At 42.2% G+C, this 15,824-nt stretch overlaps 1 protein-coding gene across 2 annotated transcripts in view; it reads left to right on the top strand.

The window, feature by feature from the left end:
• Positions 1–15,824, top strand: part of POLQ (DNA polymerase theta) — a 135,633-nt gene that overhangs the window by 31,837 nt on the left and 87,972 nt on the right. For both annotated transcript variants that reach the window (XM_073309856.2, XM_073309867.2), the window contains 4 exons: positions 752–964; positions 8,678–8,820; positions 10,669–10,873; positions 13,375–13,517. In XM_073309856.2, the coding sequence (XP_073165957.2) occupies positions 752–964; positions 8,678–8,820; positions 10,669–10,873; positions 13,375–13,517 (704 nt within the window). The remainder of the gene's footprint in view (positions 1–751; positions 965–8,677; positions 8,821–10,668; positions 10,874–13,374; positions 13,518–15,824) is intronic.

The following is a 15,824-nucleotide window of genomic DNA, read 5'->3' as shown; positions in this document are numbered from 1 at the left end:
ACTGATCAGGGGAGCTGAGGGGAGTGACTTACGAAGAAAGATGAAAGAGCTGAATATAGGGAGATTGGGTTAGAAGGAAGAAAAGTCTACTAATATTTAAAACCTATAAATGTCAAGGAAGAAAAAGAATAACTTAGGGTGGTGCAAGGCTGTGGTCTTAGAAGCAGACTGATGAAATCATATAAATAGGAAACTTCCTGGCAGTAAGATCTATTAAGCTGTTCAGCAATCTCCCAAAGGAGGTGTTAGAAGCCCTTTTGGACACTCAAAACTAGACTGGAGAAAACAATGGAAAATGTATTTTTGATGGTTTACAGGGAAATGAACTAGATAACTTAGTCGGACTCCAGGTTCAAGACCGCAAATCACAGAAATTAAATAGGGAAAAAAACTGTTAACTCCCATCCCCTATTATAACTGCTGGATCCAACTTTCTTCTCTTTTATAAAGATTCTCAAAGAAATATTGTGTTTGTCTGACCTTTTATGGCGTTTGCATGCACTTTGGAGGTGCAGACTGCAAAATCATACTATTAGTTAGAATACTTAAAGGAAAACATTTCTGTAGAATTGAGATTATTTCAGCCATGCAGTGATCAAGATACTGGTGTGACATGGCTCCATAGTTCTAATCGCTACATGGCAAGTGTTCATTAACATATTGGTTGTTCTCACAAGGCTTTCTCTGCTGATGGTTATGCTTCACCACAAACATGCTGTTAGTGTGTTTATTGAAAGCATTGTCTCCTCAGGTCTTACTTTTGATGAACGGGATATCATTGAAGGGGCCTTTCGCCGGGGGTTGATTCGAGTCCTGGCAGCGACATCCACCCTTTCTTCTGGGGTGAATCTGCCTGCACATCGGGTAATTATCCGAACACCTGTGTTTGGTGGCAGACTTCTGGACATCCTAACTTACAAACAGATGGCTGGGAGGGCTGGCAGGAAAGGAGTAGACACAGTGGGTAAGTGGAGGCTTTATTAACATTCTCTAAGAACTGTGTTAACCTAATTATAACCAGGGCAGTGCTTTACAATTAGTGATTAATCATGATGAATTCCTTTGGTATTCAGTATGATAGTTAATCAAGATTAATTTGTTTGGTATTAATAGGGATATAATTTGTAATTCCTAGGGGATTCTGTTTCACTGCATGAATTGATTTTGGTGTCTGCATGTCAGGTTACTGGAGGCACAGTCTATTTTCTTTGTTGAATTTCATATCACCTCTAATACTTTGATCATTTGCTTTAATTGTGTGGGGTATGGCTAGTTTTAGCAAGGAGTTTTACAGACTTAAAATTTGAGAGATGATGTTGAAGTTCTAGACTCAGAATCTGGCAAACAAATAACTTCCACTTGGACAAGTAACTTGGATTTATAAGCCTGTCTCCAGGTAAACTACTTGTTTTGTGAATCTGGAAAATATTGAGTGTTTCCCTCTGGCAATTCACAGAAAAAAAGGTATCTTGAGCTGTGCTAGCATCAGTCAAGAACTCCTTTGGCATGGCAAGGCAAATAACTTTGTTAATGTCAGTTTTATTCAGAATGGAAGTTTATTTTATGGCTGGAATTGGGTTTTTTGCAAATGCACAAATAATGTGGAGAGTATAAAGATCAACATAAATATAAAACAGGGCTGCCCTGCTGCGGGTGGTGTTGGCTACTTGCTGCAAGTTCATTGCATTCTCTTCATAAATGGATTAGATCAGGGGTTATCAAACTTCATTGCACTGTGACCCCCTTCTGACAACAAAAATTACTACACGACCCCAGGAGGGGAAGGGGTGCAAAGCTTGAGCCCGCCTGAGCCCTGCCGCCCTGGGTGGGGTGGGGCTGGGGCCAAAGCCCGAACATGTAACCTGAGCCCTGCCACCAGGACTGAAGCCCTAAGGCTTCGACCCCAGGCACTGGGGCTCAGGCTTCGGCTTTGGCCCTGGGGCCCAGCAAGTCTTAAGCCAGCCCTGGCTAACCCATTAAAATGGGGTCATGGCCCACTTTGGGGTCCTGACCCACAGTTTGAGAACCACTGAATTAGATTTATGGCTACATTTAATGCATGGTTGCAGCTTGCAGACGCTACGTGTCTTGAAATGGAACATTCCATCTTGATTTGAGCAATCTGGCAGCATTGCATGTTGGAACTGAGAGTTTCTGTAGGCCACACCACTACGTTGAAGAGGGAAGTATCATGATCTATTGTAGAATTTCTTGTAGCCTGCTTGTTACACTTTGACCAAACCTGCTATAAAATGAAGTTGCTTGGTTTTTGAAGATCCTTTTTTTTCCGTATGAGAGGAGGTGATTTATTTTTTACCTGTCTGACATGAACCTGCGTTTACTCTTGCACAGTATGCAGTCTGAACATATGTTTGAGTTTATAAATGTACCTCCCCCCGCCTATTCCGTAAAGCCTTTTGGATGAAAGTGTAAACATAATAGCAAATACCAGCTGCTGTTCTTTCTACCACAGCAATTCCAGTTTCAAAAACAACAACTTCCTAGTATGGATTAGAAATTTGGTTGACAAACAAGGAACAAAAAGTAAGGTTTGATCTGAGAAAGATGACCCACAACCTTCACCTGTAGCACAATAAAAAAACAAATCTTTGAGATACTGTTTCAGTGGTAACTCACACCAGTTAAAATATATAGAGAGGTTGAATAGGGATAAATGTTGGAGAAATTGTGGTGAAAGAGGAGATTGTATGCATATATATATATGGTGGACATGTCTAGTCCTTAGAGTATTGGGATGCAGTCCATAACCAAATATAAAAAAATTAATAGATATTTATTATCAAATGATCCTTTGGTGATCCTCTGGGGCTTCCAGTGGAAATGGTCACTGAAAAGGAAATGAGTGAATCTCTCATTTGCTAGTAGTTGCTTGGCTATTAGCATCTCATTGGAAAAAGATAAATAGCAAAACAATGGCGGAATGGTTCAAAAATATATGGGAGGTTGTGGTTATGGAAGAATTCACACCAGTTATGTACCCAGCAAAATAAACAGAGGACAGATAGTTACTTAGATATTTGGTTACCTTTTACATCAGAGAAAGTACATCACCAGCAAAAAATAAATAATACCCACCACACCTGTCCAATTTTTTTTAATAACATTTGGTAGACATACCTAGTTTGTTAAGTATGTGTATACTGAGATTTCACTCAATTTAATAAAACTGACATCGATGTTGTAATGATGCTCACTCTGTAATGTGGTAACACCCTATTAAATAGAAAGATCAGATTACTTTATTCCCATATAATGTCTCTTTAAACAAATGCTAACTGTTGTAATGATAGTTTTCGTTTTTGGGCTGCCACCTTGACGTGGTGGAGAAGCTTGTGTATCCTTAAGACCCTAAGAGTGATGCCATTGGGAGTCTTGTACTCCTGGTAGGGTCACCCATGGTGGTAAGGTTGAAGGTGAGGTACCAAACAAAGTGCAGCCCAACACAACCCAGCATAAGACCTCAATGGCAGAGCAGGCGGATGAATCAAGATCACTTCTCAACGGCTGCAAAAGTGGACAAAGGCTGCAACGGAGGAGAAATCCCCGGTTGTATTGGACCTCCTTGTTGCCGGAGACAGGCGCCTCTTCCGACAAGATTTGTATGGCTGCTGATGTGAAACAGCTCTCCCACATTAAATTACTCATGCACAGGCTTCTCTCTCAGGAAGAACTTTTTCCCTACGTCCATCCATAAAAGTCCTGCGGTGATGGACGAGTGGTGACAGGAACAGGTGAAGTGATCACCAGGAGTCCCTAGTCACAGACACACATGCAGGCAGTTGACCGCAAGATGGTCGGCATGTGACCCTGGACTGAGATGGGGGGCATTATTGGCAGCCGCGGTCACGACTGAGCAGGCCTTTTTAGGATCCCCTCTGTTCACCCCATATGGGGAAGGGGCTAGAAAAGGTGCCCGAAAAGGTGCCCCACACAAAGGCTTTCCCACCATACCTGGCAGGATAACCGTGTCCAGAGGGATCACTCCCAATGCGGTCGAAAAACAAAAATATTTCTTGCCACTGGAATGTCTGTACTCTACTAGACGAATCAAAAAGTGAAAGACCCAAACACAGAACAGCAATAGTTGCCCAAGGCCTCTCGAGGTACCACATCGACATCGCTGCTCTCAGTGAGACAAGATGCGCAGGTGAAGGCCACTTGAGGGAAGAGGACAGCAATTACGCTTTCTTCTGGAAAAGAAAACCAGCAAGCTACAGGTGAATACACGGTGTTGGCTTTGCAATCAAGAACCTTCTAGTCGACCACCTGAGTGAGCTCCCTGTCGGCATCAATGAGTGCCTCCAATTGGCCAATAAGTCATTTGCTACTATTATCGGTGCAAATGTGCAGAACATGACCTTGTGATCACAAACACAATCTTCAGACAGCAACAAGTAGAAAATAACTTGGCAATACCCCCTGTTCAAAACAATGGCACCTCCTCGACTGTCATAAGAAAATAGGATCTAAGAGATGTCCAAATCACCCATGTTGTGAGAGGAGCTGACAATTGCTGGACTGACCACTGCCTGGTGAGATCAGTCATGTCTATCTGGATTGCACCAAAACATAGAAAGCAATCCAAATCATACAGATGGCAATAAAACATCTAAAGATTTCAGTCCTCAGTGCACTAAGAGAACTTCCAAACACACCTCAGTGAAAAACTGACCATATGCACACCTGGAAATGACAATGCGTGTGTCGAAGAAGACTTGGAAGCCCCAAAATAGGCCATCCATGAGGCTTGTGAGGAATCTATCAGCCTTGCTACCTGCCAGGACTGGTTTTACAACGACAACATAGAGATCACAGCCCTTTTGGACCGGAAGAGAAAAGCTTTCTGTGACTGGCAAAACCTTTCATCATCCAGTCAGAAGCAGAGCTCTTTCCATCAACTCAAAGCTGAAGTTCAAAGGAGGATCTGAGAAATCAAAAACAAATGGTGGGAGAACAAAGCAAAAGAAATCCAAGCATTCGCTGAAAGACATGATATGCAGAGATTTTTTTTGTGAGACAAAGACTCTTTATGGACCAAGCTCATGTGGCCTCTCGCTGCTGAGATCCAGAGATGGTAGTACCCTTCTTAAAGATAATGAATCCATCAAAGAGTGCTGGAAGGAACACTACCAAAAGCTTTTACATCAAGAATCAACTCTGACTGACGACATCATCAACTCCATCCCTCAGCACCCAATTTGGGAAACTCTTGCCAACCCAGCAACACCTGAGGAGGTCCGCAAAGCAGTTAAATGAATAAAGAACAATAAAGCACAAGGTTCTGACGGCATACCAGCTGAAGTACTGAAAGTGGGGGGACAAACACTGACTAACAAGCTTCATTTGCTGCTCCTCAAAATCTGGCGCACCAAAGAAATCCCCGCTGACTTATGTAATATTAACATCGTCACCATTTTCAAAAAGGGAGACAAGGTCAACTATGGCAACTAATGAGGCATTTCCCTTCTTTCCATCGCTGGGAAGAGTCTTGCTAGAATCTTACTGAATTGCCTGCTCCCTCTTGCAGAAGAAGTACTTCCAGAGTCCCAGTGTGGTTTCAGACCATCATGAGGCACCACAGACATGATTTTTTTAGCCAAGCAGATACAGGAAAAATGTTAACAACACCAGGAGCTGTATATGGCCTCTATTGATCTGACCGAAGTCTTTGACTCTGTCAACTGTGAGGCTCTGTGGAAAATCATTTCAAAGTTTGGCTGCCTAAGCAAATTTATCACCATTGTAAGATTCCTCCACGACCAGATGATTGCCTCCATTCTGTGCAGTGGCTCTACCTCTCAGCCCTTTGTCGTTCGAACTAGTATAAAACAAGGTTGTGTACTGGCACTCACCCTTTTCTCCATTTTCTTAGCAGTTATGAAAATGTTATCCCAAGACCGTCTGCCACAGGGCATTGACATCCAATATCGGACTGACGGCAATCTCTTCAATCTTTCTTGTTTCCGTGCCAGAACTAAAGTAATATCAACAGCAATAACTGAACTCCAGTACGCACATAATTGTGCTGTAGTTGCACACTCAAAGGAGGATCTACAAACAGCCCTTAATTGTTTCTCTGAAGCTTACAAAAGCCTAAGGTCAATCTGAACACCAGCAAAACAAAAGTTCACCACCAGCCAGCTCCCGGTCAATCATCAGACCCAGCAAGGAAGATCTACACTGACAAAGAAGAACTGGAAAATATAGACTACTTTGCCTATCTTGGCAGCCATCTGTCACAGAGGGCAGGCATAGGCGTCGAGATTCAGCATGGTATTCTCTGCACCAGCCTTGCCTTTGGCAGACTGTCTTGCAGATGTTCAACAATCACAACATCAGAACACACACTCGACTTTTAGTTTATAAAGCGGTGGTAATCCCAACTCTCCTCTACGGCTGTGAGACTTGGGTGACCTATAGAGAAAACCTGAAAAACCTGTAACATCAGCACCAGAACTTTGTTCGGAAGATCCTCAACATAAAAGTGGGAGGATTGCCACACTAATGCCAGTGTCCTTACAGAGGCCAACATCTTCAGTGTTGAGGCCCTGATTATCCAGCACCAGCTGAGGTGGAGCGGGCACTGTGCGTGCATGCCTGATGTACACTTACCAAAACAGCTGCGGTACGCCCAACTCACCAAAGGAGAAAGGAAACGGGAGGCCAAAAGAAACGTTTTAAAGAAGTCCTCAAGATAAACAAACATCAAGAGATGTGGCATCAACACCACACACTGGGAGACAGTAGTTTAGTACAGGGATAACTGGCAAAGGCTTGTCAGAGAGGGAACGTCCATTTTTGAGGAAAATTGCCTTGCCCTGGTCACAGAAAAACACCAGAAAAGAAAAGACAGACAACTGAGACACAGCGATTGTGGCCCAACCCTGACATCCAACACCACCTGCAATGTCTGCTAATGAGCCTGTGGCTCAAGTATCAGATTCCTCAGTCACCAAAGGACTGATAAAAAATAAACACCTGTGAAAGAGATCATCCTCAACCTCGAGGGATCACAGATGATGATATGACGAGGATATGTAAACTTGTTAAAACTTCCTAAATAAATAGTAAAAAAATATAAAAATTACAATTTAAGATTTTTAAGAATAAAAAGAAAGAAAAGATATTTGGTTGACAAAACAAGAACAGAGACTAATTGTTACTGTCAAGACCTCCAAATACTGGAATATTGAAGTATCTGGGGACTTGAGTTTTTTCATTTGGTCTGAGTAGAATTAAACTTCTTAATTGGATTATTCCTAATTCTTCTCTATTTGTCAAAATTGTCTCTCTCTTTACATGGGAGAAGTGAGCAGGACTGTTTAGTACTGAGGAACAGAAACTACGAAATTGGCTATGTTTCACCTTTTTCCAGTTCTGGGTGGAGGTGTGCAGGGTGGTGAATGGATTAGTTAAAGAACTACATACTGAACTAGAGGGTAGAGATGGACAGAACTTGTTGGATCATCCAGTTTTCTTCTCTTCAATGCAGGATTGTTCCTCAATGGCCAAAGCACTAGAAGAATCTATCTAATCTCAGATGATTAGCAGATTAGTTAGTTCTGTGTTTGAAAGGAATATGTTGTCATCTGACTAAACCTCCTTGTTGGAATTGTTTAGCAGCTATCCGGAGATGTTGGCTCTAAACGTTTAATAACTTCCCAATGAGGGAATGTGTGTCCTTTTCCATGACTTTTTTCCCCCTGTGGTTCACTTTATCATCATAGATCATATGATTATATAAATATGACAGTGGACAGTAGTTTTGGTTCACAACTTTGGGACCTTTATATGACTTTCCCTGCCTCCCTTGGAATTTCATAGGTATATGAATATCAGAGATTAAATTAATATTAGCTGATATGTTAATGACTTAAGTACTTTATATTGTTTCAACTGTAAAGGGGAAACTTTAAGTTTGGAGAACAAATGGTTACTAAGTCAGTCTCTTAAGGCTGCTGTCTTAGAATCTGTAAAGATATCAGGATGTTAATAATAAATATATTTTCAGTATGTTGTGAAGCGTTGCTAACAGACTGTATTCGAGATAGGTGTCATTCAAGTGCTGTGTAGTTTTATCATCAGAGCTGCCCAGTCTGTCACATTTCACTTCTGTTTTCTCTCTGGGTTTGTGACAGTCATTTCATCCGACAACAGAGGAGAGAAAAAATGGACTCTTCTGCCTAGTGTGGAACTATTGACTTCAGAACAAGCCGAGGCTTTCTCTGTCCTGAATCTTCCCTAGTATTGGGTCTAGTGAGTGCAGTGTCTGTTAATTCGACAGCATATGCCATCTGTTAACTGTCATGCACCTGTGGAGCCGTTCCTCAGCATTGCGTAAACATTGTTAAGGATTGTACAAATATAAAATTGCTTGGCTTTTTGGCCAATATCACCCAAAGTGTTCTCAAGGCACTCTCTGATAATGTGTCCTCACTGAACTTTGTAGATATTACAGCAAAATGGCCCAGATATCTAGGAGGAATGTTACCTGCAGTATATTGAAATTTCTTACTCATGATCTGTGTAATGGTGTTAAATGATGTTTCCTGCATGAATTGATAAATAAATCATTTCAAAACTCTTCAAATTATGTCTTAATTGAAAATGTAGCTTGCTTTTTTTTTTGATCACTTCATCTCTATTTTTCTCATAGGTGAGAGCATTCTAGTGTGCAAGTCCTCTGAGAGATTGAAAGGCATTGCTCTGCTTCAGGGATCACTCAAGCCTGTCCACAGCTGTTTGCTCAGAGGAGAAGGGGAAGAGGTTACCTCTAGCATGATACGAGCGATCCTGGAGGTACAGGACACATGGAAAGGGACTAGAACTTAGTTTGCTGTGTTACTCCATATAAGTTTAGGATGACTGCTTATGTGAGACTGCTAAACCTACTTCACACCTATTCTTCTTCTCCTTCCCCATTACTTCAACCCAGACAGCTTCACATGAAAGTAATACAGATCCATTTCAGTCTATACTTGCAGCTGCAATATAAAGTTGCAGCTGCGATTGTTGTTAATTCAGAGAGGTGGTGACTCTGAAAATTGCATTTTGGGATTCCATCTTTGTGTCTCTGTATGACTCCATATTAAATGTGCCCAGGTTGTAGGTGGATAAAGGTATTACTGCTAGCATTGCATATTTAAATGGAGGTCTGAGGCAACAGCTACACTATAAGCTAGGGGTGTGATTCCCCTGCTTGTGTACATATGCTCACGCTAGCTCTCATCAAGCTAGCACTGGTATAAATAGTAGCATAGCCATGGCAGCATGGGTTGCAGAGGCATGCCTGATCCATGCAGTGGGTATATACTTGGCATAGCTCAGCTGTGCCTCTGCTTCTGCTACCTGTGCTACCATGGCTATTCTGCTATTTATACTCATGCTAGCTCAATAAGAGCTAGCACGAGTATGTGTACACAAGCAGGGAAATCACACCCCTAACTTGTAGCGTCAACGTAGCTTGAGAGTCAAACTAGGTCGTTCTTGTACAATATCATTAATACTAAAGATTCTGTAGACTAATTTAGGCCCTAAGTTATGCACCCCTTTTCTACAGATGTGATTGATTGGAGCTTAGTAAACAATTCTGTTAATGTACGAGAAATAGAATCCTGCTCGATCTCTCATCTGTCCTCGTTCTGCAGGACTATTTTTTGCCACTTATGTGAATTGATCTGACTCTAACATCTAGAGAATAGATCTGTCCATTTTTACAAAGCTGATTTTCAGGCTTTAAACATTTTTGTAATCCAGTTCCTTTCTTAACTGTTTTACATATAATCTCTTCTCCAGAAACTATGTTAGTATCTGGAGACTGGTCAGATATGCCCCAGATTCTGTATTTTTATTAGCTATGAGAGGCGTACAGAGTATAGAGATCTCTAATTAAATGAACTTCTTTTTAAAATGCATCTCTCCAAAATCTCTCCCCTTTTGTTGGTAGTTAATTTTTTACTTTTAAAAACAAATGGAATTCTCTACAGAATGTTTTTGTTACTAAATCTCCCCTTACCTCCAGCGCTGAGGTAGTAACTCATGAAGAAAGAGGATAATATATAATATACAATAAAAGCATAATACAAAAACCTCTACAAACTAGGAAAACGGTAATGGGATACGATATTTACGTGTGTTTAAAAAAACATACAAAACGCAAAACTTCAATAGGATGAACAGCACTAGGGAGAATCTTGCTCCCTGGTTTGGTTGTTCTGTATCCAAAACTTAATGAATCATGTTTTACCCTTTTCTTAGACTCTCTCAGTGGTGTCTAAGTAGTGAGTCTAGTTTTAATCTCCTTACCCTGAAATGCTACGGTGTGCATTACTGCCTCCAAAATGTTAGGATGTTCTTTAAATGGGGTTACTAATTCACTTTCTCCTGCAGTGAGCAATCTGATACAGTAGGCAGAGTCAAAAGCATCTTATCCTCTTTGCAAAATAAAGAGAAACCATCTTCACAGTTCTCCTCAGTGGTAGTAGGCGTTTGCAACTGTTTTACCCTACGTTCCTGTCACACCAAACTTTTTCTTTGGATCCATTATAGATCAATCCATTAATTTTAATTAATCAATCCATTAATCCATTTCTTAAATTCTATGTTACTCTTTTGCAACAATGATGATCGTGGAATTTTATTTAACAGATCATAGTGGGTGGAGTGGGCAGCACTCCAGATGATGTGCGGACCTACACTTCCTGCACACTCCTTGCTGCCAGTCTGAAAGACAGCAAGCAGGAAAGTGAGCGAGATGAAGACAAAGCTCAGAATGGAGCTGTTGAGGCTTGTGTGAGATGGCTGCTAGAGAATGAGTTCATCCAGATTTTAGATTCTGGCAACCGAGTGAAAGGTAAAAGTGTCTGTAATCTAGAGATTTTTTGCTGGGCAGAACTTCAAGATCTAAGTGTAAATTTATAATTAGCCTTCTGGAATTTAACCAAAAAAGCTTTAGCAGATATTGGCATTTGAATAGGATGCCATGAATTCAATTTTTTCATTAATTTATTTTTGGTATGTGTTTAAGAAAAAACAGTTCTTCATGGAGTGGCCTCTGCAGGTCCCCACTAAGGCTCATGTGTTCTAGCTTACAAGTCCTGGAACTACAAAGCAGTGTGGCCTTTATGGGGTATGTGAACACTGACCATGGACCCTTATGTTTTGGATTCTTTAATCTTAGTTCCTTTTCTTTTGCCAGCAAAATTGGTCCTGACATTTCCTCTTGTTCTGTTTCACGAGACATTTAGTTTGGGACACTTTCTATTTAGGATAGTTAAGTTTAATGTTTTGTTACGTTAAAGATAGGAAATCTCATTCCTGTTGGTGTCTGAGATCCAGCATGGTGATTCCAGTGAAGCGTTCTGCTTTTAAAAGATGTGCCTTGTGTGGAATGAAAATTCCCAGCCCAGATCCCTAGCACATGTGGGACATTTGCATTCGGATTTTGATATGTTAAGCTTTCACCCCATGAAAGATTTACCAAACGCTTCAGGTAAACTCATTGGTAAAGATAAACACTTAAACAAGTTTTCGACTATAAAAGATGGATTTTAAATGATTATAAGTAAGGCTACGATTTAATCACAGAGGTCACAGCAGTCATGGATTGCATGATTTTACTGGACCTCCATGACTTCTTGGGGTTCAGCTGTCAACAGCTGCGGCTGGAGCTGAGGCTGCAGCTGGAGTCAGGTCTATGCTCCCCTGCCCCGCATCAGGGGCTGCAACCTGGGCCATGTGCAGCTGGGGCCGTACACTGCGTACCTGCCCCATGATGTGGGCTGCAACCGGAGCCATGCGCCTCTGCCCTGTGTCGGGGGCTGAAGCAGTGGTCGCGTACCCCTGCCCTGGGGTTTCTGTGGGGGAGGGAAGGAGCGGAAGAGGGGGCTGCACCCTCCTGCCCCGCAGTGGTGGTTGTAACTGGGCCGTTTGCCCCTGCCCTGTGGCCCCTGCCAGGGGCTGAAGTGGGGGCATGCTCCCCCTTCCGTTGGGGGCTGCAGATGGGACTGTGCTCCCCTGTCCTGCAGCTTCAGCTGGTGGCTGCAGCCGGGGCTGTGCGCCTCCACCCCGTGTTGAGGGTTGCAACCGGGGCTGTGCGCTCCTGCCCTGTGGCTTCCACCAGGGGCTGCAACCGGGGCCGTGGGCCCCTGCCCTATGGCTTCAATGAAGGGCTGCAGCTGGAGCTGTGCACCCCTGCCCCGCAGCTTCCACAGGGGTCTGCAGCCGGGACCATTCACCTGTGTCATGTGGCTTGTATGGTTATTTTAGTAAAAGTCATGCACAGGTCATGGGCTCTGTGAATTTTTGTTTGTTTCCCGTGACCTGTCTGTGACTTTTACTAAAAATGACAGTGACAAAATCTTAGCCTTCATTATAAGCGACAGACAGAGTCGGAGTTAGTTACCAAAATAAAATAAAATATAAGCATGCAGTCTAAACTTTCAGTGCTATTAGACTGGGCAACATCTAGATTGAGCAGTTTTCCTCACCCACTGGATATTGCAGTGCATAGTACACAGGTTTCACCCTTGAAACCTGGGTCAGTCTCCTCTGTTGGAGTCTTCTGAGTGTCCTTGTTGCTTGCAGCATAGGTGGGGGAAGGAGAAAAGGCCAAGCATAGGGCCATTGTGTTCTTTTTTTGTACCCATAGTCCCATGTGCTTGGAGAACATGAGTCCAGGCATGTCTGGTGGGCATTGCTGAGTCCCCAGGAAAGGTTGAGCAATTCTCCTGTTGTGGCCTTGTGCAAATGAGTCATTGCATTGTAGCTCCCTTGTTGAACAATGGCTGTTGATGGTTGTTTGACACATGCCTGGGCATTGGTTACTTTCCTTGCTGTTGTCTCTGGGGAGCTAATATCTGGCTGATTCCCCAACTTACAACATGTTTTACTGACAACCATACAACACAATCTTTTTTAACTTCTTATGCGCTAATGATGTACATATTTAGATAGGTTATGATCTGCCAAAAGTCATTGTTCTTTCTCCTGATACCTCACATGGCCTGATTTATATACAAAATCACAATTATATGTAAATAAGGAGTATGGGGGTTACATGGTGCTCCACCAAGGTATAGAGTGTCACAGTGGGATTTACATCAGGTTTTTTATTTGATTTATAATTGTGTCTCATTCAGTTGGAGCACAGGATTGAGAGCCTGAGTTTTGATCCCAGCTCTGAGGCTAACTACCCTTGGGTGAGGCATTTAGACTTCCAGCGTTGGTTTCCCATCTGTAAAATGGAGACATACTCTTCCCCCAAGAGGGTTGATTAATATTTATAAAGCGCTTTCCAAATTGAAAATGAAGTATTAGCTTTTGTGTAACATTAAATGCCTGTTTCTCTTACAGCAGAAGTCTATCGTCCAACACATCTTGGCACTGCTACTCTTTCCTCTTCTCTGTCACCAGCTGAGGCCCTGGGAATCTTTGCTGACCTCCAGAGAGCTATGAAGGGTTTTGTCCTGGAGAATGACCTGCATATTCTCTATTTGGTAAGTTCCTTGTTTGTCTCTCTGTAGCAGCTTTAGTTGTACAGGTGAAGGAGAAGAGAATGCACAGCACACAGCATCTTGGATGCAAGGATCTCTTGCTTTTTTATTTTGTTCAGGTGACCCCGCAAGGGGAAATGTTTTGAAAAGCATTCAATTCAGGGTGAATAAAAATCGATGACTTAAAAATAAAATCGGATTATTTTAATTTAAATTGGATTTTTTAATTTAAATTAAATTAAATTCTCATGCTTTTGATTGGACAGTGTAGTGGTCACTGAACATGTTATGCACCTCTATGATGATCTGTCCTGAGCCAAATCTGGCACAGGGTAGGATGTCTGTGAGGGACAGGTATCTGTTGACGCTGTTCAGCCGTCATGTTTCAGGTTTTCTGGGGGTCTTTTCCATCCTGCTTTCATTGGGTCAAAGTTGGAGGTGATTCTTTCAGGAAATATGGTAGGCATTCAGAGTAGATGACCATGCTACCTTAAAGAACATTGGGTGACAGTTTTGAGAGAGCAAGACCTGTTTAGTTAGAAAACAGATCTCTTCATTTGACTTGAATTCATACTACTGGATGTTCTCAATCATTCGGTGATGCTTCATCTGAACGGTGTCCGGGTTTTCAATCTTGGCAGTGAGAGGTCATGTTTCAGTCCGAGAGGTCAGAATACTGACCACAGTAGCATTCTATATCCTCAGCTTTGTTGGTTTACTTATCAGGATGTTTGGTTTATGAAAGATGTTCTTAAGGAGGCACCCCATTATGAACAGCACTTTTGCAGTGCAGGCTTCACATTTTCTCAGTGATGCCCCTGTTATCAACAAGAGAAGTGAGGCAGGTGAAATCACTGACCGTCTTGACGGGGTCGTCATCCACTAAGAGGCTAGAGTCTGCAGCATGTTTGAAATTAAAACAAAAATTCTTCCGGTTGCCTCTCCAAACAATTTTCAGGCTGACTTTTGCCACTGAGCTTTCCACAATTGGTTCATCTATTGATTCAGTAACTAGTGCTACATCAGCAAAATAGATGTCAAGAAGGTTGTCATAAATATAAAGGGAAGGGTAACCACCTTTCTGTATACAGTGCTATAAAATCCCTCCTGGCAAGAGGCAAAATCCTTTCACCTGTAAAGGGTTAAGAAGCTAAGGTAACCTTGCTGGCACCTGACCCAAAATGACCAATGAGGAGATAAGATACTTTCAAATCTGGAGGTGGGGGAAAGTTTTTTGTCTCTGTCTGTCTGTGTGATACTTTTGCCGGGAACAGATCAAGGATGCAAGCTCTCCAACTCCTGTAAAGTTAGTAAGTAATCTAGCTAGAAAATGTGTTAGGTTTTCTTTGTTTTTTGGCTTGTAAATTCACTGTGCTGGAGGAAATGTGTATTCCTGTTTTTGTGCCTTTTTTAGAGGGATCCTCTATGTTTTTAATCTGACTGCCTGTAAGATTATCTTCCATTCTGATCTTAGAGTTGTTCTCTTATCTTTTTTTGTTCTTCTAATAAAGTTCTGATTTTTAAGAATCTGATTGGGTTTTTTGGGTCTTAAAATCCAAGGGGTTTGTGCTAATCTTGTTTGTTCTCAGGCCTCCCCAGGAAAGGGGGTATAAGGGCTTGGGGAGATATTTTGCGGAAATAGGAACTCCAAGTGGTCCTTTCCGTGTTTTGTCTAAAACACTTGGTGGTGGCAGTGTTTTACCTAATCCAAGGGCAAAGACTCTGTGCCTTGGGGAAGTTTTAACCTAAGCTGGTAGAAATAAGCTTAGGGGGTCTTTCATGTGGGTCCCCACATCTGTACCCTAGAGTTCAGAAGTGGGGAAGGAACCTTGACAGAGGTTCTTATCATCAAGGCATATGTATTGACTTAGTGTCTGGTTAAGCACATAGTCTATGATGGTATTGAAGAGTTCTGGAGTTGCAACGCATCCTTGTCAAATGCCCAATCTAATTTGGAAGATGATTCTTTTCCTATTTACAAGAACTTAGCTTGAGGAGGCATATAGAAGATGAAACGTTCTCCAGAGTTTGTCAGAAAGGCCTGTGAGTTTCAAGATCAGTCAAAGTGATTCGCTGACAGCAGAATCAAACGTGGTTGATTGTGCATTATGGTCCACAATGCAATGTGAACGGAGCATTTCAGTTCTCATGCCTTCTCAATAAGCTGGCGCACTATGAAGAATTGCTCCATTGTGGAATGGCTGGGAGTGAAGCCATCATATCGTGGTCTTCTCTTGCGCCTTAAGATATCAGTGGCTCAGATGACCAAGACAGAAGGAAAACTTTCCCGGGAACAGGTAGATGAGTAAT

Source organism: Lepidochelys kempii, chromosome 1 (assembly GCF_965140285.1).
Source record: "Lepidochelys kempii isolate rLepKem1 chromosome 1, rLepKem1.hap1, whole genome shotgun sequence".
Lineage (NCBI taxonomy): Eukaryota > Metazoa > Chordata > Testudines > Cheloniidae > Lepidochelys > Lepidochelys kempii.
Note: the sequence above shows the minus strand (reverse complement) of the source record. Positions and strands in the feature narration are given on the sequence as shown.